At 36.1% G+C, this 26,893-nt stretch overlaps 1 protein-coding gene across 2 annotated transcripts; it reads left to right on the top strand.

The window, feature by feature from the left end:
• The first annotated feature begins 166 nt into the window (after positions 1–166).
• Positions 167–26,637, top strand: LOC100891840 (pollen-specific leucine-rich repeat extensin-like protein 1). 2 transcript variants are annotated; one of them, XM_011671993.2, is made up of 6 exons: positions 167–664; positions 16,978–17,244; positions 18,710–18,736; positions 20,349–20,399; positions 23,174–23,618; positions 24,182–26,637. In XM_011671993.2, exons 1-6 carry the CDS (start codon positions 473–475, stop codon positions 25,348–25,350), a joined length of 2,151 nt encoding a protein of 716 aa, XP_011670295.2. In that variant the 5' UTR covers positions 167–472; the 3' UTR covers positions 25,351–26,637. The 2 variants fall into 2 exon arrangements, with proteins under 2 accessions (XP_011670295.2, XP_003726076.3); XM_003726028.3 differs by lacking the exon at positions 18,710–18,736.
• The last annotated feature ends 256 nt before the right edge of the window (positions 26,638–26,893 follow it).

The raw sequence follows: 26,893 nt of genomic DNA, 5'->3' as shown, positions 1-26,893 counted from the left end.
GGTCATTGGATGTCAGGGGATTCCCATCCGAAAGCTTCGTCCAATCGTGCAGAAGCAAATTCTGAGTGGTCATGACGTCATTTCAAGCGAAGGGAGTTTCCCCAAATCAATACCGATGGACCTTGATCGGACAAGTCCGTGCAATCTTCCGCGCTTGCTGTGATCGGGACTTTTCATGCACATTTACTTCCTCAAACTTTTAAGGTTAGTCTCGCTGGTATCCGCGCCATGGCCGAGGGTAAATCACATTTTATCTGTAGGTGAATACTGAATACCACAACTGTTTCGTCCTCTGATACATCTGGATATTGGTTTAAAACACTCGCAAGAAAGTGATTATTACGAATGGCATATTATAATTCCAAACGAAAGACGAGTTGTACGGAGATCAGCGTGGAAGGCGTTATAGTTGGAGCTTGCCTGTGAATTTTGTGGGGCATCGCGCCTGCATCGCCGGGTGACAATTGGTTGGATGTTCGTAGATTTGGATGTACGTGCAATGGCGATTTTATGGTTAAACTTCAATTTCAAATGGAGGACTCGCATCTCAGAACACAAAAAACATGGCGTGCATAATAGTTATTCACCCACGCGAATAAATAGACTTCTAAGGCTCTTAAACATGTATATTTGGATAGCCATTCTGTTTTGCTGCGTCCATTTGGTAAGTATATTGAAACACCAGTGTTTTTACAGTAACTTGATGCACATTATCTTATGCAAATATAAATCTCTTATAGTTCTACTTTTAACAATTTGGTCAAATTTGTGGGGAATTTTACTGTTGTTTGCTGAATTTAACCCAGCAATATGAATGTGTATGAAAATAGTTTCTACGGACAAACTAAGTAGCAGCACTGTTTAATTGATAATGATAATGGATTACCGGTATGGCAACATGCATATCCCACTAACATTTATAATTTAGTCTGGGATTCTAAACGACCTATTATTTGGTTCCATTCTACCCCCACTAGGCCTAGGATAGCCAGAATTGAAATCGTCTGTATGGAGCCAGAACTTTAGAAGGGAATTATCTCATACATTTTACCGTAGTGAACACCGATCTGGCTCCAAACGGACGAAATATATATTTTGTACATCTTGACCTCCTCTGTAGCAGTTGTTGAGGGGACATAGGGGCCTCAACACCAGGCACGTAGCCAGAGTTTGATGTTTGGGAAGGCACATACATGTAATCGATCAAGGTAAAAAAAAAGGGTCTAAAAAAGTTCAACCGATCTTGCAAATTACGTGCCTGCTCAACACACCTGGCCCCAAATTTCTTGAACCCCTCCCCCCCTCCCCCCCCCCCCTCCCCCTTAGTATCAGTCATTTGCAAATCATGAAAGGCTTTTTTTAATATGAACAGATACCACAACACATTATTTGTTTGGCCAGCAATCAGGATCCATGGCTGGTCGTCTCTGGAGCAGCATAGGGAGATCTAAGTTACTGTCCCATGATCAAATCAAAACTGGCCCTACCACCGGACTTGCAGTGATATTCTCCCAACAGATACATGTATTTTATTGCATCACCTGCAGAAACAATCAAGTATCATCGTTGCATCTATGCAAGAAATTTGAGGAACTGGTGACGTCTATCTAAGATTTTAGTAGAGGCTACACATCTCTAGCTGTGATGACAAGCAAATAATAAGAAAGAATAGGAAGAAGAGAATGAAAAAGAAGAAGAAGAAAAAGAAGAACATATTGGAGAAGAAGAAGAGAGAAGGATAAAAGGAAAGACGGGTGGATGGAAACTAGAAGAAGACGCTGACACAAAGAAAGGGAGGAGGGGGAGAAGAAAAGAATAATGCTAAGAAGGAGGTGGGGAAGTTTAGGAGAAGAAGAGGAAAAAATTGAAAAAGATCAAGAAAGTATATTTTTTTTAAACAAAATGAAATACATTAGAAATCTGATAATTTCAAGATACCAATATTCTGTGATATCACCATGTACTATACTTTCAGGTTTGTATAGGACCACCAGTACTCATTTCTGAAAACCTGCAGAAGTTGCGATGGAACTTCCTATGATAAAATATAACTGCTCATGTATATGCCTCCTGTGAATTTGCCTTTTCATGGAATGTATCAATGCATTGACCATAATATCAATATTTTCCTTGGGGTTAGAAGGAAAAAATGCCCTTCATTACTCACATTATCAACACAGGAAACATTTTTATTATAGGAATAAGCATCATCATATTAATAAAAATATGAAAAACAAATTAGTATGTTGAGAGTATCCTTTTGCCTGTGACTGTATGTTTGCGATTTTTTTGTCTGTGTATATATTTTTTATTATTTCATAGTTTAGTTCACATTCGGCCGGCACAAACAAACCCAGAGCAGGCTAAAGTTCAGAGAAAATGAAGATGAAATCTACATGGCCTTGTATAGTGAAACTGCACTTTATCAAATGGAGATTATCTCCTCGGATTACTGTCATTACCGGTTGTTTCATAGGCCTATATACATCAAACTTGACATACACTACATGAACATGCTGAGGGCCAGAAAGGTATTAAATCTAATAGCAATATATATATATTATGTTAGTTGCTGTAAGTTTACACCATTCTGGTTCTCGATCAGCAGACACTTACACTATATATTGCAAGAAGGTAAAAAAGTAAGACAAAACAAAATTATGAAGTGCGTACTGTATGGTCATAATGATTGATTACAAGGACAAAATATTGCTTGAACAGCAATAAATCAATAACCATTTTGTTTTAAGATTCAATAGTATGATATCATGGCGCCAACATACTTGAGTTGTTTGTCTCTCAACCAAAGAAGATTAATTCCATTTTGTATTAACGTTTCAATGACATTTTACTTCTTCAAACATAAGTGAGTTAAGTGAGCCATTAGATCAAGCACTGCTTCATTGTCCCAAAGTGTCAGGAAATCCTTGTATGGGTTTTTAAAGGAAGTCAGTCAACATCGAAACTAATTTTTTAAAGTGCAGGAAAAAAATTCAGCCAATGGCAATGAAAGGGAAGTGAGAAGGAAGAGGTAACCAAATACAGACACAGACAGGCTTGCTTTTCCTGAGGGCTTTCCTAAGTTGTTGAAGAAATTGATTTTTGATTGTATTGTGTGTCTGCCATTATCTGTCTGCCATTATCTGAAGATGAGAGAAAAAAGGAAGAATCATTAACAATTTAATCATCATTTTGTCTGATGTCCGCTTAGGTTGCCATTCATTTCATCTATAATTGCATTGGTCTAATGTTCCTGTTTTGTAGCAAAGCCTCCTGTGATCTTTGACAGGAATTCCAGGCATTGAGGGAATATTTAAAGAACAACATAGCCCTTGTAATATGTTGATTTGTATGAAAGCAGAAGAATAAAAGAAACAGAATGGCAAAAGTTTGAAATGAATCAACCAATGGTAAGGAAGTTATGAATCTTTGAAATATGAGTTCACTGCATCTAAGCGAATCTCAAATTGGTAATTCGATCAGTGGATTGTGACGTAGGACGTGGATAACTCTCCCATTTGCTGTGTACACAAATATCATTAATAATAATAATAATAATAATAGTTCAGTTCTTGTATACCGGTAGTGCATAATACGTTATGAAATATCATCTCTACGCGCTTCCAAAGAGCTTTGCAAATTATTACCCTAGCTTTAGCTCCGGCAGCCTTATCAGCTCACAGTGCATTTCAAGGAATAATCCTACCAGGTACCCATTTACCTCGCCTGGGTTGAGTGTGGCAATTGTAGATCGATGTCTTGCCAAAGGACATAAGTGCCGCGGCGGGACTCTAACCGTGGATCTTGTGATCGACAGTCCGGTGACGTATCCACTCGACCACAACACCTCTAATTCCTGTTTTCTTCTAAATTCCTTCTCCCTTGGGGCACTACTCAAAATATATTATAGATATCATATTATTATAGGTCCTCTAAAAAAAATAGCTCCTCCTGAGCAATGAATTTTTGAAAAATTTAAATTTTAGTCATATCATGTGTTGGAACAGATGGGAAAGTGCCCATACGTATTGATTACAACTTTCAAAAATTCATAACTTTCTTATATTTAGTCAGATTTAATGAAAAATTTCATCATTTTGCTTCTCTGATTGTTATGCTTTCATTTAGTTTCAGAGTAGTTGTCTATTTGGGTTGGAATTTCCTTTAAAAGAGAAATTTACCTCTGTTGATTTTCTTTGTTTTCTTTGGTTTCTTTGGTTTCGCAAACGCCCACCAAAATATACCTATAACCTATGTACACTTCCTCTTTCATTATCTGTGTGGCTTTGGAATAGGAAATGGATGTATATCCCAAAGCTGAGAGAAGCACTCTGTTATAAAACTGAAACCATGTATTTAGGAAGTCTGCCTACACGAAGGCCCTATTGTTATGACCACTGTTGAAAATATTGAAGAATAATTAGATGAACTGTTATCAATACTTTCACTTTTTTAATATATATCATAGGCCTACTTATCTGTTAGATGAACTGATATTGATACTTTCACTTTGTTAATATATACAAACCCAATCAATTTGAAATGATAAATGATGGATTCCTTAATCTTGTAATCTATTAACCATCAGAACTGATGAAATTTGAATTGACTGATTAGTCTTCAGGCTAATGATTTAACATTGAACACTAAAAAAATGAACTATTCAAGTGGGCCCAGGAGTGAACGCTTTTTCAAATGTCAGATTCAATTGCTAGATACAACATCTATAGTGTTTGATTCATCATGTTCAAAGGCTTAATTTGCCATTTTGATTGAAAAAAAGTGTTCACTCCCCTGCTCTTTTAAATGGTGATTAAACTGTTCAGTATTTAGAGTAAACTTGTGTTTTCTTTTTCTAATATGGACATGAATTATAGCATGAGTAGTTTGGATTTCATTTTCACTTTCATTATTTCATTTTTATGTAAATGATATCAAAATTGTTAGTTGAACATATATAGAAAAGAACAAATTAAACTAGTTAACAATTCCTGGGAGAAATACTCTCTCTCTCTCCCTCTCTCTCTCTCTTTCACCCTCCCTCTCTCCCTCTCTCCCTCTCCTTCTCTCGTTCAATCACTACCTACCGATATATATCTCTCTTTCTTTCTCCCTCTCTGTCTGTCTGTCTGTCTCTCTCTCTCCCTCTCTCTCTATCTCTCTCTCTATCTCTCTATCTCTCTCTTTTTCTTTCTCTTTTTCCCTCTCTCCCTTACTATCTGTCTATCTACATACATATCTCCCCCTTTTACTTTCCCTTTCTATTACTCCCAGGTCCCAACTTTTGTCTTTCTCTCTCATTCTATATATGTACAAGATTTGCAATTACTTGCATTCTGTCTTTCTCACTTTTCTGTACTATCACTTTCTATCTCTGTTTGCCTTCCTCTAAATTTCTACTTGTCATCTGTATTTTGTATCCCCCTTTCTTTCTCTCTCTCTCTCTCTCTCTCTTTCTCTCTCTCTCTCTCTCTCTCTCTCTCTCTCTCTCTCTCTCTCTCTCTCTCTCTATATATATATATTTCTTTCTCTTTTCCCTCTCTCCCTTTCTACATATATCTCCTCACCCCCCCCCCTTTACTTTCACTTTCTATTACCAGTAATCCCAGATCCCAACTTTTGTCTTTCTCTCTCATTCTATATATGTACAAGATTTGCAATTACTTGCATTCTGTCTTTCTCACTTTCTGAACTATCACTTTCTATCTCTGCCTGCCTCTTAATTTCTACTTGTCATCTGTATTTTGTATCCCTCTCTCTCTCTCTCTCTCTTTCTCTCTCACTCTCTGGTGTCATGGGTCTTGAACCATCATTCTTATCAATTAGTAGTCAGGCTATAAATATTTAGGCCCCGTCTTTTGATAATATAGGTAGCATGTGCCTATACACACAGTGTTCATACCGATACATGAAGGAGTTTAGTTGCATCAAGGAACTTTATCCCCCTGGTTGAGGAGCATGGATGATGCAGTGTAGGCCAATATATATACACCACAAAAACAAAAGAATAAAATAGTATGAAAATATTTTTCAAGGGTATACTCTCTCGTCATATTAGTCAATGTTTGCTTACATCACTTGCGTGAATGAGATTCAATACCAGAAAACTGTCAATATTAGCTTCTAAATTAAAAATGTAATTATTATATTTATATAAAGTAATAATTTGTCCTTCATTTTTACCTAGCATCAATTTATGTATCATCTGGCCATGAAAGAATCTTAATCTGCGAAAAACATGTGAATGCATGTTGGTCTATGAAGATGATCAATTTCAGTTGATAAATTCTATCCTTTATTTTTAAGGACTATATCCTTCTCATAAGCTTTGATAATAACAGCCATGTACTCTTTTCTGATTTATTACTTTTTGTCAAAATTTTCTGGCCTGTATTATTTATCGTCAAATATAATTTGATGTGAGGCGCTGGATCTGCAAAACAAGAAAAATTTCATGCCAGGAGTAGAATAATTAACAAGCACATTTCCCTTTCCAATGGTATGAAAATGCCAAAACAATGCACAATTATTCAAATTATGTACATAGAAAAATTATAAATGGGGGCAAGGCCACTGTAGATACCATGATAGAGTCTTGCTTGGTTTGTTGTTTGGTTACACTTCATACAATATGATATTTGCAGGCCTAGGTACCGGTAGTTTACCCAATGTTCACATGTTGTGTTTGCAAATATCTTTGTGTGCATGGTTTTGTTTTTATTGGGCTGAAAAATATGTCTGAAGAATCAATGATGTGATCAAAAGAAATCTACGGTCCAAAGTCTGATTTCCACACCATTGATTATAATTGGCTACCCTCATTTTTTGACGGTTACACACTATTATATTTGGAAAATTTAACAACAAACTGAAATTGAAAAGGAACTTGCCTAACAAAAATAATTTGTTGACACACGAGTTGCGGTGACCTTTTTGATCCATTGTAAACAAACACTTTCACAGGGCTTTATGGAAACGGTAATTTTGTAAAGTTTCGATGACCTTCAGGATTCAATATCATTGTTTACGTAAGTATGAGCAATTTTCAGATTTGAAATAGAAGGATAATTTGAAACCACCATAGTGACCATACAGTAGCAGGAAATGAAATTAGACCATGGCTTCCTTCACCCTTATCACTCGGCACTTGACAAACACAAGGTACGATAATACGCCAACGGCGGACTGTACTATACTGGAAGAAGAAGAAGAAGAAGAAATGAATTGTAATGTTTGTACAAGTACATAGGTGATTGGCTATTAAATTTTTTGGTGTCAGCCGTAGTCCCATTTTAAGAAGGTGTTTCATCAAAATATACTGCATTAATACTTTATTTAAGTATAATATACTATATAAAACAGTGAAAAAACATACAGGTAAAGAATATTTGAAAAATACATGTGTATCAAACTTTCAAATTATCACTGAAATCAATATAATCAATTAATCACATGATAAAACATGACTTTTTTAAATTCAATCTTTCAGAAGGACTTTGAAAAATGTGATTATATGATGGAAACATAGAATTGAATGTGCTGAGAAGAGACTTTAATATTTGGAGGGTATCCCATATATAGGCCTTCACAGGTTTCATGACGAGGGGAGTGTTTCACAAATACTAAGATCGACTTTAAGTTGGACTTAACCATGGCAGGCCGTTCATGCCAATGTTTGCTCTCACCATTTACTGGCATTGGTCTCTCAAGAGACTTACAAATCATGGTCACAAATCTAAAGAATTTATTTTTGATAATTCATTATTGAAGGAAAAAATATTATCTAAAGATCATAATGGTGAGAGCAAACAGTGGCATGAACGGCCTGCCATATTTAAGTCCAACTTAATGTTGATCTTAGTCTTTGTGAAACATTCCCCAGGACAATTACCACTATAGAGACAGGTGACAATCTTCTAAATGCTGCTACAGCCTCTCAGAGGTGTTGGCAATGCCTGCCCCTTGATAGGTAGGGAAACTTTAACAACATCTTGGGTGAAACCTTTCCAAGTTTCTGAAATCATCATGGATAAATAAATATAAAAATGTGAGACAGAGGAATTGCTAGGATTTTTTTTGAGGAACAGAGGATTTGTATTAAGATATCCAAACAAATTTGCCAGAAACAACACCCGTTGACAGGCCAAGAAAAACAGAAAGTGTCTGGGTTTTTCACATCCCATCAGGAAATTTATGTCAAAGTTTGCCGATCGGATGGAGGGCTCATTTTCTTCCCTTTAATTGAAATGCTGTACAAAACACTCATTGCTCCTCTACTATTCAGGCAATACAGGTCTATTTGCCACCTCTGTGACCTTTGTACTGTTTAGTTAATAGTAGTCTTAGATCAACAAACTTAAAGTTTCAAAGTCTTCCCTTTGTGGATGTATTCTAAGAACTTTATGATGTATTTTTCAGACTTTTTGTCAATCTTTGGTGACTTCCAAGGAAGTAATACTTAATAAACATGTTGATCTTACATAAAAGTCTTTGTTATGTATCTTAAACATTACAAGAGAACACAAATTATCATCTGATTACCAGGGTGGGACGGTATGTTTGTTCAGATTGTAACATCATTTTTCAATCGGGTTTTGAAAGGGAATTTCCCCATGACTACTGTGTAATCATGGAAATCTAGTTTAAAAACAAGTTTTGCCAGTACAGATTTCAGTGAAATGGCTTGTTTGATATTTAATTTGATTTGATTTGGTTTGATTTTATGTTATTTACTAGTTTAATTTGATTTAATTGTTTTATGCAATAGTATTTATTGATTTCCAATACCTTTTTAATGAAGTATTACTTTGAAGTCAGGAATTTGGAGTGCAAGTAGGTTTTGCATTCGACAAGAAGTAGATGACAGATGTCATCAATTAACCACCAACTGACAAACATGAACATAGTATTTTGTATACTAATTTTCTTCACATACTTTGTCAGTTTCAGGAAAATTGTGATACTTTCTGTTGTGAATCCCTGTTATCATAATATGCATACTTCATGTGGTTTAAGTGTGCAAGAAACTTACAAGCAATATATTTGTTTTGTAGATTACTCAAATATAAATATTTTGTATAAGAGAAATTTGTCTCATTTGGGGGTGTATGTAGTAATAGTTATCTACATAATTAATTTATTGAGAAAGATTGGACCCTATATTTGTTTTACTTAATGAGTTTAACCTTAACAACACTTAATCAAGTTTGCATGGTAGCCCAAGTGAAACAGTACATTTCAGTAAACTCCCGACCAAAATTTGTGGTATACTTTATAAACACAACAAAAAATTATTTACGTGTACTTTCATTTGGTGTTTAGGGAAGATTTACGGTACTAAACATGGATCATGTACATGAATTCAATATGAATTGGACTAACATTATGTGGGATGTTTTTTGTCTCAGTGGTTTTGATAATTTAAGCTCTTGTTGTTACGCATTAGTTTAATCGTGGTTAAGTCTACAAGGGTATGTTGACTAGGGACAATCTACCCCCTCCCTGTTTGTCATTGTGTTTGGCTTTACTTAAAGGCATCGTTTGATAATGTTAAATCTGAGATGCATGGCCCTACGTGTTATCAGTGTCTTTGATATGGTGTAATATTGAAGCCCTAACAAATTTGCGCTTCAAAATGATCATGAAGTGCCTCAAAAAGTAAATCTTTGAGTGACCAGTTTTACCATACTCATTTTTGCCCAATAGACTGTAGTCTTATAAAAAAACGTTCCCATCATAGATATCTTGATAATCTAACAGGCGATCGGCTTGTAAAAGTCATGGGATTCCTGACTGACTTAAAGTTTTATAATTATGACTGCAGCATGAGTATAATCCAGGATTTTGTTTAGAATCTGAAGTAAAGATATCCAATCCCTTTAATGCACACCACTCATTAAACAGAGCAGTCATGTTTTCCGTTTCACAAATGGTATGCCAATATTGGCATATTTCTACATTGTAGAGTTAACCTTTGAGCAGAGATTCTTTGTGTTAAGTACTGAGTTATAAATTATTTAAATTGGGCAAAGCCAAGTGCTCTCATACATTCCAAGAACAATGCAAAATGAGCAAAATTAAACATTTAATTTGTCATCTTCCTTGTTTATTTGGTCTGATTCAAGCACTAGTTAAAGGTTGTCAGCAGTGACATAGCTTTAGAAGGGCATGGGGGCATGTGCCCCCCCCCCCATCAGATGGCAAAAAAGTAATAAAAAGAAGAAAAAAGCAATAAAAGAGAGAGACAGAGAGACAGAAAGTGGAAAGGGGGGAAAATACAGAAAGAAGGTGCCTAGACCATCTCCCTCATCCTCCTGTAATCAGGAGTTCTGCAAATTTGCATTTTAATTGTCTGAGTGAGACTGGTCCCCTCCCTGATTGCGTGAATGCTTCCTTATTGGGTGGACTTAAGCTACACCTCATGGCTTTCAACATAGATTCAATCATCAGGTATACTTAAGGTGGTGATGATGATGTTGGTAATATACGGGACAAAAGTACTCTATGTTTGGGGATGATATATATGGAAATGACAGTTCTTCAAAATCATTTACCAGATGAAAAATATTTTGATAGAAGTCTTGTGCAAAATATCATAATTGGTTTATTTTCCCTACACCCAGCAATCATTCTAATCAAAACACTCAGCAAAAGAAAAGAGAGTGCAAACTCTTTAATGTTCAAAATTGTAATATAAACTGTCAAGAAAATATAATAAAATATATATGAACTTGAAGGAAATGTAATACTCTACCAACATCAATTAAGATCAAGGTTAGAAATTTCATGTTTGTATGGGCACAGTCATCTCATCTTTATAAGGTCTGCTAAAGAAAATTGCAAAAATAGAGCAAGTAGCCATTAACATTTGATTGAATATGTGCATCAGTAAGATGTTGTTGTTGAACAATGAAACCAGAGAATTAGAAATGATGAAGAGGATTGAGCTCTTGAAGTCTCAGGGCTGCATTAGTTTTGACAAGCATGGTCAAGATAAATCTTCAAAAGGATTAATGTATGTTATTTTTAATGTCTGAAAGGTAAGTTTACATGAAATATTCATTACCAATTCGTAATTATAAATAGTGTCCACTTTTTCTGCTGAGTGTAGTGTTATTTGCCTTCCAAACTAGGTTTTAATAATAATAAAGTGTTGTATAAGCCAGTAGCTATTTAAGTGTAATAGCCATGAATCTTAAGTGCATCATGTGTAATATCTGTTCTTAACATCATTTAAAATGAATTAATATGTTCACCATTTAGGTATGAATATGAATTGTTTCTGCAGATACTATGTTGACTTTCTCATGTGGGTGCAGTGTGTGTGCCATTTTTATAGGCCTTTTTAGTGGAATGAATTCCAAGTGATATAAAATTCATCTTTTGCTATTTCTACAGATATGTAGATTGAAAATGGTTATCATGCACAACTGGTCAGCCATTTTGACCATGGAAATGTAATTCTAGCCTCAATACAAAGCTGTCTTAAAGAAAATAAACATGAAGGCCGATTGAAGTAGGTTTAATCTGAGTTATAAACTTGAAGTTCCACTTTCGATTTGTGATTAATCTTCTGTCAAACTGTAGTTCTTAGTAATTTGTTAATGCATCAATTTTGTTTGTTTTTGTTTGACAACAAAAGATAGAAACTCTTCATCAAAGACTAGAAACAAGAAGTGGTATTATACACCCATGATGAGCACAGAAATATATATCATAAACTCTCATTGCTAGTTTCTGGTACAATAAAGAGAATTCTTATACAATACCACTGACAAAGAGAAACTCACTCAATTAAAAAAAAATTGTATAAAGCTAGAGGGGTGGTATATCTATCTATTGGTTTCATATTAGTTTGTATTGATGGGTTATATCTAGAGTTCCACTTCAATTCAATTCAATTCAATATAATTGGCGTCATAAAAAAGTTGAAATCATAAATGCAGAGTACATACATTGTAATATGCCAGTACCTCTAAGAAGAACTTGTGCTTGTAGATGAGGCCCCTATCAAGGTAAACACAATATCATATTAAATTGCAAAAGAAAAAATATTAGAATTAAAATATACTATGTATCTATTTAGGAGGTGGATGTTTTAAGTGGGCCTCTAAAAAGGGTTTTAGAGACCCTTGCACTCATAAAAGATGTATCATTGAAACTGCAATAGTCAGAATGTGAATTGCATACAGTTTTTTTGCTAGGTAGGACAAACATTATGGTTGCCTTACCTAACAACACATAATATATGCAGTTTGCAATTATTTGTAGCAGATGAATGAAATAACTTGTATGTAGGCACTTCACAAAGATTATAATGCATCAAATTTGGTTACATTAAGAAAAAGATTATGTATAATATTTTAGGTATCCCCTGATGCATTTCCTTGATTCGGAAGAAAAGACTTACAGGTTATAGGAATTTCACATTCCTTTTTTTTCTTCCAGGCAACTTCGGGAGGTGCAGCAGGGGAAGCCAATTTTATTCTTTGATACTTTGTATCCTATGTGCCATTATATTGTACCTTCTATTGTATGTTCGAAATGCCAAATAAATAATAATAACTTTAGGGGTGAAAATGTCTTCAGATAATTATCTCCCTAAGATGTGGACTAATTGCTGATTTCATCTCAACTTTTCATCATTTATAAAAGTAAAACGTACAGTGCACAGTAAAATCATACAAGATTTCTGTGTGTAGTATAACACTTCATATACCACACCCATAATCTTAATGTACAGTCAAACCTGTCTATAGCAACTGCCCAAGGGAAACACAATAAGTGGTCTTTGTAGACAGGTTCCTTTAGTACATGTTTCAATGAGAAACCATTTGCGAGGGAAACACAAAATGTGGTCTTTGTAGATGGGTGGTCACTAAAGTAGGTTTGAGTGTACCACATTGTGTATATCACAGGATACATACACCAAAGGCTTCAAGATTGTTTAACTCTTTCCAATTCAAGATCAATCTATATCGGTTTTAAATGGGTTATAATGGAGCTGATCAAGACCAAAAATGGGCAAACATTTCAAAGTACAGAACGATAGTTCACAAAGCAATCTATCCGTCCATTGGTGCCTCTTGATTTTGTGCAAAACTGCTTTGTGGCAAACAAACGGCCATGCAGAGAGGTGAGGAAAGCAAGTGAAGGGTTAATTCTTGATAGTCTTTGGTCGACCAGGGGAACAACCCTTGGACAACTACAGTGGACTTCTGTCACATGAGGCCTGTCACATGAGGCCAGTCTTCATCAGCTCGAGTTTGACAAATAATCTACTATTTTTAGATTGGGATAATATGATCCCGAAGCTCAAAATTGCATCTTCACCAGACCGACACGCTCATCACAAACTAGCTTGGATGGGTGCAAATAGCGGGATATTTTGGAAACAAGACCAAGATTTCTCTGGATATTTTCTTGACCAAATATCCTGCTAATTGCAACTGCGGGCTGATGAAGAGCAAATTAACTGGCTAATTTGCGATTGGGATTGTTACAATAGTGGGTTATTTGGCAAACTTGAGCTGATGAAGACAGTCCTCAGTAGTGTGTTTGCATGTACACTCCAAACAATGAAGCTGTCTTGGGTTACAATCCATGACGATTAGAGTTCAATGCTTCAAAGATTTACGTCAATATGGAAAGGTATGCCTATTATTAAAATAAATATACTCCTTTTTTCCCCAAGATATTGAATAGCTTTGTTCAGGTAGTCATACTAAAATTATATTATCAAGAAGTATGGCAGAAATGACAGGGTGCATTGCTCTTTATATTGGTATGTGTTATACCCCCTGTCCACACACAACATTTTCCGTGACTAATCATGATTAGCTATACCGTTTCGCGATAGTTTTACGACCAAAATTGTAGGTGTGGACGCTCACTAACGATACGTCGTATAACGAAACTAGTCTAACGAAACGCAGGTTTGTGCATCGTTTCGAACTGAAACTCGATAGAGAATCACGCCTAATCACGGAAAATGTTGTGTGTGGACAGGGGGAGTGTAACTAGTGTAACTAACTGGGCGGGGCTTAACGTGACCTCGAGCGAAATGAGACCAGACCTCTTATCACTATCGTGAAACTCTATAAAGAATCACAGAAAATGTTGTGTGTGGACAGGGGGCATTTTATACGATGATTCTTTAGTGACGACGTTTCCTGTGTGTGGACATCCTGGAATTTATACGATGATTCTTTATACGACGTATCGTTATAGAGTTTCGGGATAAATTGTTTTGTGTGTGGACACGCTGATAGAGTCTTGAAAATACATACATATTTTAAATTGTTTATAGTTGTAGAAATGCATAAACATCTGAGAATTGAAGGAGGGTAACACCTGCATTTTGGTCGGCTAATTTCGGACCAAGGATGTTTATACAAAGAATACACAGCAGTGAGGGCACTACTAAGAATTACCCACACAAGGTACCTTTGGAACAGTCTAACATGCCGAGGCGTTAGCCAAGGGTGTTTTGACTATTTTGAAGGTACAGAGTGTGGGTAATTTTACTAATGCCTGAACAAAATGATGTGTATTATTTGTTTTTATAAGATTATGATTTATTTGTTTTATAAAATAATGTTTTATAACATGATTTTACTGATGACCGGTCATTACTATTGGATAATGACCGGTCATTATCCAAATTGCACGTCAGGTAAAATAAATGCCTGGTCACATGTATGCTCTCTACCAATGATTTGATTTGGATCCGTCATCATCTTATAAAATGATGAACTGTATGTTCTAATGAGAATTTTTTTTATTTATTTTGTGTCCAAGTACAAACAGATACAGACATGTTAAAGCATGTTCACTTAGAAGTTGTTGACATTCAAATTTAATGATGACACAATTAGAGCTAATGAGAGCTAATGCAGACCCAAAGTTCAATGATGAAAGTTTAATCCAGGATAATTGTTTATAACTGCTGTAGCACAACAAACTGCATTAACCAACTGACACAGTTAGATGTAGATCTTCATTGTGGTAATGTGCAAGTAAGCACTATTGCATAGTTCATGCTTCATAGCCTGGATTCATTCTTTTTTTGACAAATATAGTTTCAATGTTCTGAAAAATGCTCTATTGTGCTATGTATAAGTAGGGCAAAGTACACCACTTGTTTTATTGTTTCCTCACTCTCTTCACCTTCCTTGTTGTTCACACAGCTAGGCATTGCAGTTATTGCCTTTTTCATTGGGTGGCCCATTGTATGCATTTGAATATAATTTGCCCCATATAAAGCAAATAGTGTGGTTGGATCCTGTTTAAGATTAGGAAGAACTGAGGAGAGGGATTGATTTAAAAGCCATTGCATATTAGAAAACCGGCCCTACCAGGTGCAGTTTTACAAGAAGAATTTGGTGGGGGCGTTAGAATTCTTGCATTCATTTTCTACATGTACCTTGCTTAATTAAAATCATGTTTAATCGAGAAAGGTTGGGGGAGGGCTTGTATGATTTTAGGGGAGAGCCCCCCCCCCCCCCACAAGTCCCACTCTAGAGCCACTATTGTATACCACATTAATATGGTCAACATGGTGATCATCACAGATTTTGCTTTAAAATCACCCCCATGGTTATACTTTGCTTATGATAATGTTTTAAACTGAGCTGTGTGCAGTCAATATTAAGATGATCCACTGAGAGATGATTGCCCTGGGCTTTTGTTCATCAAAAGTATAGGGTTAAAGTTTGGTTAGGTTACATGTATGGGTTAGGTATAGTGTTTCTTAAATTTTATCAGAGATCACTACTACATGGTACTCTTTGAATGATTATAGGTTACATCATCAGCTGCCAGCATACAGCCCAGCCAGAAGCCCGTAATTAAGAGCTACATGAATGTATTGTCTTAACGTCAACCCTCGACCAAACACTATACGTTACCTAATCCTAACCTTAAACCAAATTGCAACCCTAAGCTTTATTGTTTAATATAACATTTGCTAAATATAAAATTTGATACATGTAGCCTAGAGCAGTTGTTGCCAGGTCATATGTCGCAAGTAAATATACAATATGTAATATACATAATGTATATCCAAATCGCTATAATGTTAAAGAGTATAATTAAATAGTAATAGTTTGTTTATTAAATTCAAATCAAAACTACGATATCATATACAGAGTGTATAGTGTAAAGCAAATAAGCAAAGTGTTTTATTGACGAAATTATTCAAAAAATGTTAAGGTTATAACCATTTATTTAGTTCATTTAATTGATGTAAAATTGTAAATATATTTGATGGTTAAATAAAACACCTCGGTAAGAAGATAAGAAAGAAAAAACATATTGAAGTATACAGCAGGAAATGTGAAATCTTCAACATGAACAGTGAGCGTGGCCTGAATTGTAAAATAATAAAATTTTGTATACCCATGATTTATGTGAAGTTGATCAGACAAACTAATCAGGTAATAACATAAGATTAATGAAAATGATATTTCTACATCTCTTTTTTATGTATCAACTATATTTACATAAAGTTTTCTATGAATAAAAAAAGTACATTCATTCTCATGGTTAATGAGAAATATGCATTAACTGAAGAAATAATGAGATAATCAAGTTGATTATAAGTACATGTTTACTCTGACAGACACTCATATTTTCATTCGTATTGAAAGTTAAGGTTTTGCATCTTCATTGGAAATTCTTGTAAACTGAATTAACAGATGGTATTCTCCCCAATAACTTCAGATACTTTTGATGTTTTGCAGACTTGGGGCCCCGTCTTACAAAGAGTCGATATCAATTGCAACTTATTTGTGATTGATATCAATCTCAACTATGTCCATAAGAGATAGGAGACTGCAAACTTGCGATTGATTGGAGGACTTGTGATTGATGTGGATCAATCGTAATGCTTTGTAAGATGGAGCCCAGGTCTTCAATTTTTCTGATTTCGGTCAAACATTAATTCCAATACTACCTGTATGCGTTCTTTGAATACAGGGTGCAGCCCAGACCTCCATGACAACAAGCGCAAATATGACATCAAACGAAAACATGACAACGGTGGAACTGACCACCATCGCAGACGTAACCGAGCTCCTGGATTTCACGACAGACCTGACGACAGAGAGTTCTGGAGGTGATCTCCCGGGATGGATCTACGGTGCAGTAGCAGCTGGTGCAGTGGTCCTGATTGTAATCATAATTATCATCATAATATGTGTCAAAAAGAGATGTCGGTGTCGACGAACTCCACCTACCCCAGTGGTAAGTTTTTTATATCTATGCTAAATTGAATTATGTTTTAAAAGGAAGGATGTGTATAGAATTCTGCCTTCTTCGGTGATGAGTTCTTGATAAACAACTGATGTAATATGATTGTAATCAGAATTAGAATTATAATAGGTTAACAAAAATATGTGCATGAATAGAATTTGCCTTCACCCATGCCAATTAGTTCTTGAGACATTTTGCAGATATTGATGTTATTTGCTTGTAATCATGCATTATTAACATCATCATACTTTTTCCAGGGCTCTGGCTTCTCCAGGGTATGTTCATGAGAAATAATGCAAAGATTCAGTGCTCTGATATGATTGTAGTCATGGTTATTATTTTAGTATGAATCGTTATAGAGATGCATATCAAGGGCCCCAAAGCATGCACCTTGCCTCTTGGTTGCCTTCTTAAGTAGATGGGGAAATTGATTTGAAATTTGATTTTCTTGAGTATCGCCAAAGTATGTTTAAAAAAAGAAGTACAAGTATATAAAACTCTGCTTCCTCTTTTGGAACTTCTCGGCAGATGACTACTGACTCTGATGTATGTCTTTGGGCTTTGATATTGATGGATGATAAATACATGTGTTTTGTTTTTTATTTAGATATGAGTGTGCATGTGATCTGGTGTGGCTTAGCTAGTCCAGCTGCATGTTGATGGGAACTGCTCTTAATTACTATGTAGATAAACTGTTAGAGAACAATTAAGGCCATGATCGAAGTGAGGGGAGGGTGTAATATTATGTTCATGTTGATGTTCTGCAAATTAATATGCTAATCCATTGTGTGTATGTTGCAGGAGGATTTGGAGGATGCCCCCTCCTCCCCCCCCCCCCCCCCTCCCCTTTCCTCCCCTTTCCTCCCCTCCCCTGGCTAAAAAAACCTGGACCCACCACTGTCTTTTGAAGATTGGACAAAAACATTCTTGATCTGGAAATATTTGGTCCACCAGCATAAAATGTCATCTTGTGTTGCACCAGTAAAACTAAGTCCAAGGGAGCACATTTGCCTATACACATTTTACAGAAGTTAGAAAATTTGAATAAAATGCCTGAGAATTTTTTTGACATGATCCAAATGAAAGATTGCTTTCCAAATTTCAGAACATCTTTTTGAAAGCTATTTGATATGTAATTATATTCAAAAGTTCAGATACTTAAGTCAAGAATATTTTTGAATAACTTACCGGTAGGTGCATTTGGGCAAGGAATGTTGTTATAAGGACAAAGAAAACAATGCGTAGGATTGAAGCGTAAATTGTACTTAAAAATAGACATCAAAGAACACTTTTATCTGTACAGGGAGCACTTTTTAGGGATGGCAACATTCATGATTGGTTTGTGCACCTGTGAATACCCCTAATGATATAATGATATATGGATATATTCACCTGTATGAAAGTATATCACTTTATTTCGAATTGTATTTAGACATACTTTGATTTTTTTTTTCAGGATAAGAATGTCCCCCTATCAGATTATGTAAGTTCATCATACAACTTTCTTGGGTGTATTACTATTTATGTGCCACCAGTTTGGATAATTGTAATAAATCAACTTTCAAGATTAAAATCTGCATATATACTTTATATACTTTTATAGTGCACAAAAATATGGAAAAAATAAAGTACTGAATATAACTAACACACTAACTAACTAACTAACTAACTACATTATATATATTTTGTTGTGTTTGTTTGTTTTTTGTAGCGTAGTATACCTGCTGTTAGCACTGACAATATATATATAGTTTATAGTTTTACTTAATTTTTTTATTTTTGTGTTCAGTTGTTGTTTAAATCTTGCCTTCAATTTATTGTGTGTTGTTTGCTTCTCTCTCTCTCTCTCTCTCTCTCTCTCTCTTGTTTATGTTTTCTTATAGTAAACAGAATCTTTTGCCAAATTCTTTAATGAATTATGTCCAATTAAATACATCTGTGCCTAATTATTTCACAAGAAATTCTTGAAATATACACATCCCACAGTGCAATACCTCCCTTTTTAAAAATAGTTTATTTTACCAAGGTACTGTGATTTGGAATTCAATTCCCTCTAACATTCAGAATAGCTCTTCAGTATCTGTTTTTAGAAGGAAATACAGAATATTTTCATTATTGAATTATTAGATTCAATATTAGGCTCTTTTGTTAGTCTGTTTATTAGGTTAGGTATTTCATTTCTTATCTTAACTTGTGCTCCGGTTGTATGTGTTTTTATGTTACATATTATATTATATTGTCATACATTTGTCTGTTTATATATGTATTTTTATCTGTTGATCTCTTGAGGTGAAATAAATTTCTCTCTCTTTCTCTACCTCCCTCCCTCCTTCCATCTCCCTCAAACCCCCCTCCCCTCTCTCTCTCTCTCTCTCTCTCTCTCTCTCTCTCTCTCTTTCTCTCTCTTAGGCTAACTAAATAACCCGGGTGACTACGCATTTTAACCAAATGATTCTGGGTATTGGTGCTAATAATAATAATAATAATAATAATCTTTTAAAGTCCACTCCAAATTTTATTAAACCGAAAATGGAAATTCTTTTTGCCCAATTGATCAAGAGCCCAGCAGCCACTGAGCAGCGCCAGATCGACGTCGCTCTATCCCTTTTTGTTGAATTCCCCCCTCTAAATCATATCTTTTTCTGCGACAGTTTTTACATCTACTATGTCTATTTTACCAGGACCCTTTAATATACAAGCACAGAAGCACTGCTTTTCAATAGGTTCCTCACATTCCACTTAATCTATCAAATGAATTGAGTATCATTGAGACATGCCCATACTATATATATATATATATATATATATATAATTTCCATTTTATATGTCTGTCTATATTTTTGTACCTATGATATACAAGCACTTTTTTCAATAGTTTCCTCAAATTCTATTCAATCTATCATATGAATTGTGAATCATTGAGACATGCTCATATAATATATGTAATTTATATTTTATATGTCAGTCTATATTTTTAGTAGTATGTGGAACAAATAGACACTGATGAAAACTTGAACTATCTTTCTGTTTCTATAATCAGCCATTCTATCTTTCACAACATGTTTATCAAACCTTTTTTGTTTACATTTTAACAGGGACAAGAAAGGGACAAGACATACAATGGAGGATACACAGATGACAATCAGGTGAGTTGTCATGATCAAAGCATATTGAGAGAGAAAGTTGTGACACTCGCATCTATGCATATACGCAATTAGCCCTGTCATACGTTAAATTATGGAGCTCCAAATATATAGTTCCCTCCAATGTACAATCTCTATTGGAAGGAACTATTTGGAGCTTCTTGAAATTACTGACCAATCAGAAGCAACATCTAGTGATGTAACCATCCCTCTCAAATAGCTATGGTCATAATCATTGCTGCTTTTTTATTCAATTCTATTCAATTATATTCAATTCTTTTATTCATTCATTTGTGTCCTTTAAAAGGTGTAGCTTCCAAATATGTGGCATACAAATCAGTAGTTGTTCAAAGTTAAATCAATATATATACACAAGAAATAAAAGACCAAATAAATGTGTTCATTCTATCCACACGCCCACACACACACACACACCACTACAGGGAAATGGCGTCAACCGTGGACCAAGTTTAGTACTTGTGTGCGTGTGCGTAGGTAATCACCAGCAACCGCGGACCACTCCATAGAAAACTACATCAAACCGCGGACGTACCTCCTATGGGATGATCCAGGTAGCGAGCGCCTCTCCCGCGCAGTCAAAAGGGGGCGCTGTGACATTTTGCGATACACATCGGACTGATCCAGTCGATGTTGCCTACACGCTGTGACATCTAATATTCAAACGCCCCCTACGTCGTAAATTTGATACGGCGGAACCGCGGTATCGCAACCGTGGACGGTCCTCCATTGCAGGTACGTCCGCGGTTTGAGGTAGTTTTCTATGGAGTGGTCCGCGGTTGCTGGCATTTTCCTACGCACACACGCACACTTTTTTTTAATTTTTTTTTTAACAATTTTGTTTTATTTCTCCAGATGTGTAACACAAACCATGACATACAATTGAATAAAATAAACGTGTTCAATATTGATGCTTTTACATAAACATAATCAAACACAAACTTATTTGCAGTATAATATAACTTAACAACAAAGTAAACGTATAAGTACCTAAACATAATATGTCAATTGTAAATGTTATTTACTTATATATTACAAAAAAAAACAAATCTGGAGATAATTTTACTGAAACAATCCTGCCCCCTCCCTGCCCCCTACATCACACAGACATACTCACCCTCTATCACACAAACATACTCACCCACTCACACACATACTCACCCACCCACCCACCCACCCCCCCCCCCACACACACACACAGTACCCACTCAGTGGATGTCTGCCAACATTCTCAACTTAAGAAAAATATACTAAATAAGTTATCCAGGCCGCAAAATCGAGTTACGCTTTTAACAAGCTCACGGTGGAGAAGAAAGCAAATCTTAATTAATCTTAAGCTGCTCCCACTTTAAAAAATGTGATCCTAGCTTTCCCATTTTAATTGCTATTTTCTTTTCCTCATCCCTATACTTAAAAATGCTTTTTTTCATCTTTTCTAAAGTTAGTACTCGCCCCCCCGATCTTGACATAAATGTAACATACTTCACCATGAAAATGATAGTATTACACATTTTTATTCTATATGAACTGCCTACCAACCCAACAAATATATCTCGCCATTCTAAATCTTTAATTTCATCTAACTCAAAAAGTTGTATTAAAGCCTGCCATAACCTTTGAACGCTCCCACAAGATAAAAATAAATGTTTGTATGTTTCTATTTCCTGCTTACAAAACGAACATAAATTATCACCAACAAAACCAAATCTATGAAGATGCTCATTAGTGTATATGGCTCCATGCAATAATTTAAATTGAAATTCACGTTGTTTTCTAATGAGTATAGTAATTCTTGGTCTCACAAATATTTCTTTTAATTCTTTATCTATAAAATCATAGTCATTTTGCCCATCCCTTACCTGCAAATCATACGTTCGCTGCAGTGCTTTGATGAAATAATCATAGAGTGTTCTTGAACCCACATCCACAAACTGTATTTTTTTACTAGAAATATGGAAATAAGTATTAAAGCTTATCAAATCAACCTCGAGGAATTCTATTAACCCTGAATCATCCTTCCATAACCTGGGTATCGCATCATAAATATCAATAATCATAAGCAAATTATTACCTTTCATACCGAGGTTCATAAAATATTTAACAGGCTTAACATGACCTTTCTCAACCAAATGATTCAGTTGAACAATCCCTCTTTCAAACAAGTATCTATCAAATATACTTTTTCCATTTATACATATATTCTGATTATTAAAAATAATTGGATTAATATAACCCTCCAAATATCTTAAATTACTTGTCTCTTGCCATGCTTGCAACATTTCCACACACAAACACCACCACACACACACACACACACACACTGACACATGAATAATCTCCCTGTTTCAAAATATATTCATCCTGGGATTGCAAAGGCTTCAATCAAGCAAAGGCTTCAAATTATTTAACTGTTTCCAGTGCAAAACTAATCCATACCGGTGTTAACAGATTGAAAGTGGATACATTGCAAAGCCATTGTATTGCTCAAAGCAATCCTTCTGTTAATTGCTTCCCAATGGTATGTGCAAAATTGCATGTGTGGCAATTTTTTGCTACAGTTGATGATATCTTACAATGAATTGTATCTTATTGTAACAGAAAACTAATTGTAAGGAGATTTGATTCATTTCGGGGGAGATACTATCAATGGTAACTCTTTATATTATAGGAACCCTTGTGCTTCGTTTTTAAGATCTTTAAAGAACATATTACTCCTTAACACTTATTTCCTTGCTTTCTTCCTTGCTTCTCTCTTCTAGGGTAACACACATACCGCTATTGAGATGGATCCTCAAATGTCCCGTATTGAAGATGACATTTATCAGAATACAGCCTTTCCATCTCAAGTAAACCCAGCGTTCGATCATTCCCAGCCATTCCATTCCCCGGATGACGACTTCCCCAGTATGCCCCCACCAGCTCCGCCGAGAGGGGCGTCGTCCAACATCGACATGGATACCCGCCCAGCTTTAGTCATCCCGTCTCCTCGTTCGCCCTACTTGCCTAGTCCAGGCCCTATGCCGCTAGCATCGCCCCTGGATGACATCCCCGACAGACTACCTCCTGCAGTTCCCACCCCAGGACTAAAGGACATCAGAGCAGAACTCAACGATAAGTTTAAGGACGTAGCACCACCTGATAAAAAAACAAAGAAGAAGAAAGAGAAAAAGAAGGACAAGAAGGAGGACAAACCAAAAGCCCCACGTAAGTATTTCTTAGGAAGAAGGTTATATTGTAGGGTTCACAGCTTTCCCGGACATCAGGAAATACCTGAAAAATTAGTTTATTTTTTCCAGTCAAGGAGAATTAAGTCAGGGAAATTTAGCAATATCACTTGAACCAGGAGAAATCATGACATTTCTTTGACCTAAAATGATAGTAGTCAGTCTCGTTTTTTATCGCATGTCTAAAATCCACCAGATGATTGGCAAAGATTACTTTTTAGTGAGTAACATGTCTTCTTTTATTGATCCTGGAATTCCATCATGGATTTTTTAAAAAAAATATTAAAGGCTGGCAGCCTTGAGTTCTGGGTTAAAAAAACAAACAAGCAATCTTACAGAACCAAATGAAATTCACCATTGTTGTTTAAGATTAGAAATGAATTGATATACTTGTCAAATATTTTTGTGTGAGAATGTGTAATAGCTATTGTAACAAGCAAAGCTTAAATCCAGTCTCCAATATTTCAATGTGTGTTGTACCTTTCCATGAAATGTGATTTCCAGCCAATAAACACTGTCCCTTTTTTTATTTCATCTTTGCAGAGCGTGAAATTGATCCAAACGAACAGGTAAGGGGAGAAGTTCCAATGCAGCCCACTCACAATCTTGACTCGGCTAGACCAAAGCCCAAGATTCTAGCTAGATTTGATTTTCCTCCAAAGCAGATTGATGTGGCTGATTTCGGAGAGAATTATGAAGAGATGTCGCCTAGGCAACAGGAGGAAAGAGACTTTGGTGGAGAGTATGAGGATATGGGTGGTGATGGAAGTGAGGATTATGATGACGAGTATGAGGATGTGGATCCAAATGCAAAACCTGTGAAGCCAGTGGGTACGAAGCAGGCCATCCCTATGCCTTATAATTTACATGGACAACGCGGTGTAGCAAATTTAAATCAACGTCCTATGGTCCCACCCCCTGAGACAGCAGAAGATTTTGGTGGTGATTATGAAGTAGTAGTGTCTCCAAATGAAGAACCGAAGCGTCGATTGCCTGGCAGGAATATTGACAATCGTCTGCGAGTATCCATCCCCTCTCAGGATGAAGACCAAGATCATGGTGGATTGTACGAGGATGTTGCCAATCCCACCGTCTCACCGAAGAGGAAACCTCTGGTACCTAAACCTAAAACTCCAAAGAAATCCCCTAAGCCACCACCTGGGGATGACTTTGGACAAGAATACGGCAACACGGGCAACAGGACCATGTTTCCTGCTACCACGACCCAACGACGTCCGCCAACCCTCCCCTCATCGTCAAATTGGCATCAAGAGGAAGAGGAAGATGATGACTGGCTTCCTCCTCCTCCTCCTCCACCCCCAGGACTTGATCAGGGTTCTCCTGTGCAATCACCAGACCAAGACTACGGGGCAGAGTATGACAACATTGGAATCAAACCGACCATTAAGAAAAAACCACCAGTGCCGAAGCCGAAGGTAGCCAAGAAACCCAGTAATTCTGGTGGCAGCTCAACGCTTCCGATGAATCCCAAGCAGCAACTGTCGCCCTTCGAAGCGCGGTCGTCTGCAACTCTGCCCGTACCCGGTGGACACGAAATGATCGAAGAAGGAGAAGAAGATTCGTTTTACGAGAATCTGGAAGGTCTTAAGGGGAAGCTATCGATGCATTATCAAAACTTACCCACTGCAGAAAAGCCCCAAGAACAGATTCTGAGTAGTGGCTATTCCAGTTTCAGTGAACGTCCAAAATGATTTGAACGATGGTCTTAAGCCATCGCCTACTGCAACCAAGTGATTCCTGTACCTATCCTATGGGAATAGGAGAATTCAGTGATCGAGGGGTTATGAACCTCTGTCTACTTTATCGCCTGCTGATGAAATACTATGGATCTTCAAGACTGCTTGGCTTTCAATCCATGTTTGATGGTCCATAGGATGTAAAAGGGAAATCACCTTTCTCTTGTTGGCAGCTGTTTTTTGCTCTATCACCATGTTGTTCCAAACTTGTATTTAGTCTTCATGCACCATCCAAAAATCCCATGCTGTATTTTATGTCAATTAAATATGCACTAATGATAGATAATGCATAAGAAAATGTATATTACATCAAATCCTTGTTGTACATTGTACTTTTATCAATATGGAAAGATACAACATAAACAAAATATTTTGAAGAGAAAAAGGAAACTTTAAATCCTTTCGGGTTCGAACCCACAACCTCCTGGTTGTGAGGGGGAAGCTCTACTGACTGAGCCAACACACCGGTATAGGCCTATGTTTTTATTTCAATCAATTGCAGATCTTACAAAGATATGGGTGCTACATTAGTTTTGTCAAACATAATTACCATGGTAAAGCGTAATTAGACTTTGAAGATGTGCTTCGAAACATAGACATAGTATTAAGTACTTGATGAATGTTATATATCATTTATTGTTAACTTGTTTCTACAAGTGCAGTACTACGTGTTAACAACTCATGCGTGTGGTGGTGTATCATTCAATGATTTGGTCATGTGGGCCAGTATACTGGTTAATCATTTGATAGAGCTTATGCAACTGCCCATTTAAGTCATTCTGTTGCTTCTTTTTGCAGTTATTTGTAAGTGAAGAAGTGATGGTCAGCTCTTTGGTCAGATTAAATCATGGTTTAGTGTCGGTTTAGTGTCAATTTGGGATCAAAGTCCATCCCCAATTTTTACATAATTATTCGATGATTAATATATGCCAGCTTGCCCTATTGACCAAAAGGAATCACTACGCCAATTTTTTTCTAAATACTTGCCCATAGGAAAACAAAATGCCTTCTTTGGCCAGTTGAGGGGCAAATAGAATGTAAAGCATATAATTATGCTGCTAGTTTGTACATTTTTAGATATTTATACAGATACTACTTAACAAATCTATCTAAACAATTTTCTTATTTGAGGGGATTAAAAAAAAAAATGTCCTTTTTCAAAGATTTTGCTGTTGGTGTTACTGTTGTAGTTGTTGCTCTTGGAGTTGTCTATGTTTTTTGTACAACAATCATGCAGTATTTTTAGAGCCCTGTCATATCCTCTTTGAGAAATCTACTTGAAGATATCAAAGACAAAGAATGCTGCATTCCAACCGTAGAAGGATTGTGTAACTTCTGTCTGTTATCTCTAATGATACATGTACACATCATCCGCTGCCCGCCAGAAGGCCTTAAGCTATATATCGGCAGTGGCAGTCGCAGCCTTCTTGCGCGTAGCTGACAATGTACTGCTGGTTGATATCTATAAAGTAACTGCAATATGTGAACCAAGAATGTT

This window comes from Strongylocentrotus purpuratus, unplaced genomic scaffold (assembly GCF_000002235.5).
Source record: "Strongylocentrotus purpuratus isolate Spur 01 unplaced genomic scaffold, Spur_5.0 spur5_scaffold_7, whole genome shotgun sequence".
NCBI lineage: Eukaryota > Metazoa > Echinodermata > Echinoidea > Camarodonta > Strongylocentrotidae > Strongylocentrotus > Strongylocentrotus purpuratus.
Note: the sequence above shows the minus strand (reverse complement) of the source record. Positions and strands in the feature narration are given on the sequence as shown.